This window comes from Staurois parvus, unplaced genomic scaffold (assembly GCF_062004578.1).
Source record: "Staurois parvus isolate SC_StPar_1 unplaced genomic scaffold, SC_StPar_1.0 ptg000192l, whole genome shotgun sequence".
NCBI lineage: Eukaryota > Metazoa > Chordata > Amphibia > Anura > Ranidae > Staurois > Staurois parvus.
In genome coordinates this window covers 8364717-8366158 of record NW_028317988.1, presented here as the reverse complement: position 1 = coordinate 8366158, position 1442 = coordinate 8364717, and the positions used below count along the sequence as shown (strand labels likewise).

At 39.1% G+C, this 1442-nt stretch overlaps 1 protein-coding gene across 1 annotated transcript; it reads right to left on the bottom strand.

Annotated features, from left to right (window-relative positions):
- Positions 1-218: 218 nt before the first annotated feature.
- Positions 219-1234, bottom strand: TMEM229B (transmembrane protein 229B). The gene has a single exon (XM_089677852.1). It carries the CDS (start codon positions 1127-1129, stop codon positions 665-667), a length of 465 nt encoding a protein of 154 aa, XP_089533978.1. The 5' UTR covers positions 1130-1234; the 3' UTR covers positions 219-664.
- Positions 1235-1442: the final 208 nt, after the last annotated feature.

Genomic DNA, 1442 nt, shown 5'->3' with positions numbered 1-1442 from the left:
TTAATGAGGAGAAACTGTATGATGTTTAACTTGAACCTCCAGTCTGAACAATGAGTCATCCCTGACATTCTTCCCTGCAATGTCGATTAATCAGTGACCAATAAAGTGGCACCTGCACTGTGGGTTACTGAGATGTATTGATAAGCTCCAATTCAAGTTCAAATTGTACACAGTGTGTAGGTGAGGTGGAAGCTGTTTTGGCAGACAGACAAGAAAAGTTAAAGTTCAGGAACGTTTTATCTTCCACTTTTAAGAGCTTATGGTAATTGCTTGAATTTCTTTAAAAAAGTATTTTAGATACATCACATTCAAAAATTAGGTATACCTGCATGTAAATCGCACAGTTTCCCGCACCTGCAGCAAAAAAAAAAAACTGTACTGGAATGCCATTGATTCTTAGTGGCACACCCACACACTGTTAACCGCATGCTGGGAACCGCACTACACGGTTTCCCTGGCTGTGATTTTGGCAAAAGTGTGGGGATCTTTTCCGTGTTTTCCATAGGTAGTGTAGCCTATTTAAATGAATGCACAAACGCAGTCATAGAGACACTGCAACAGTGTGATCCTAGAGTTATACATTTTTTAAAAAAATTATACATGTTGTGTTGTCATTTTGGCTTCATAGCAAGTCAAATTTTGCATGACTTGAAAAATATGCAGTTCATTTGTATTTTGCTTGGTTTCTATCTTGAGGTAACTGTAACCTGAGTGTGTATTTGATGACCACCTGCTCTGCTATCATACAGCCAAAGTACCAGGGTACTGCATATTCCAATGTGATAAGGCCCATGATGTTTCCAGGGAAATGAGAATAGTCCCAAGGGCATGCATCAAAAATCCTCAGCACGTAGCCTGTAGAGAATTCCCAGATGTATGTCCACAGGGTATATACAAGACACCGAAAAATGAGGGGACAGTTCCTTTGCAGGTAAAAAGACATCTTTTCAATTATGAAAATGGCTGTCCCATATATGAAAATGGCCCAGATGCTGCTGACTCCTATCAGTTTCCAGCTCTTCGTGGCAAAAATGTCCCAGGTTGACGTAAACAGTATTTCACACAGAAGCCCATGGATGGCATAAACGTACCATCGGATCATCCCACTAAGAGAACTGGATTTATGCATCTTGATAGTCTGTTGGTCTGAGAAATCTTGGCAATTCTATCAAAGCACTTACTAGAGGATGTTTTGTTGACCATCGATGATCCAAGGGTGGCAAAGCACCTGTGTAGATTGAGAGAACCACTACACATAAATAATGCCATTTTCATAAACTGATAAATGTAAAGGAGATTTTTTTTAACAATAATAGATAAATATTTAAATGTTTCATGAAACTTTGAGAGCAGCTATCCAAAATAAATGTGTTTCCCTTTCATTAATTTTGTCTTTCTTGCGTAGGGAAACCCATGGATATCAGAGAGAGGTCAGGCATGCA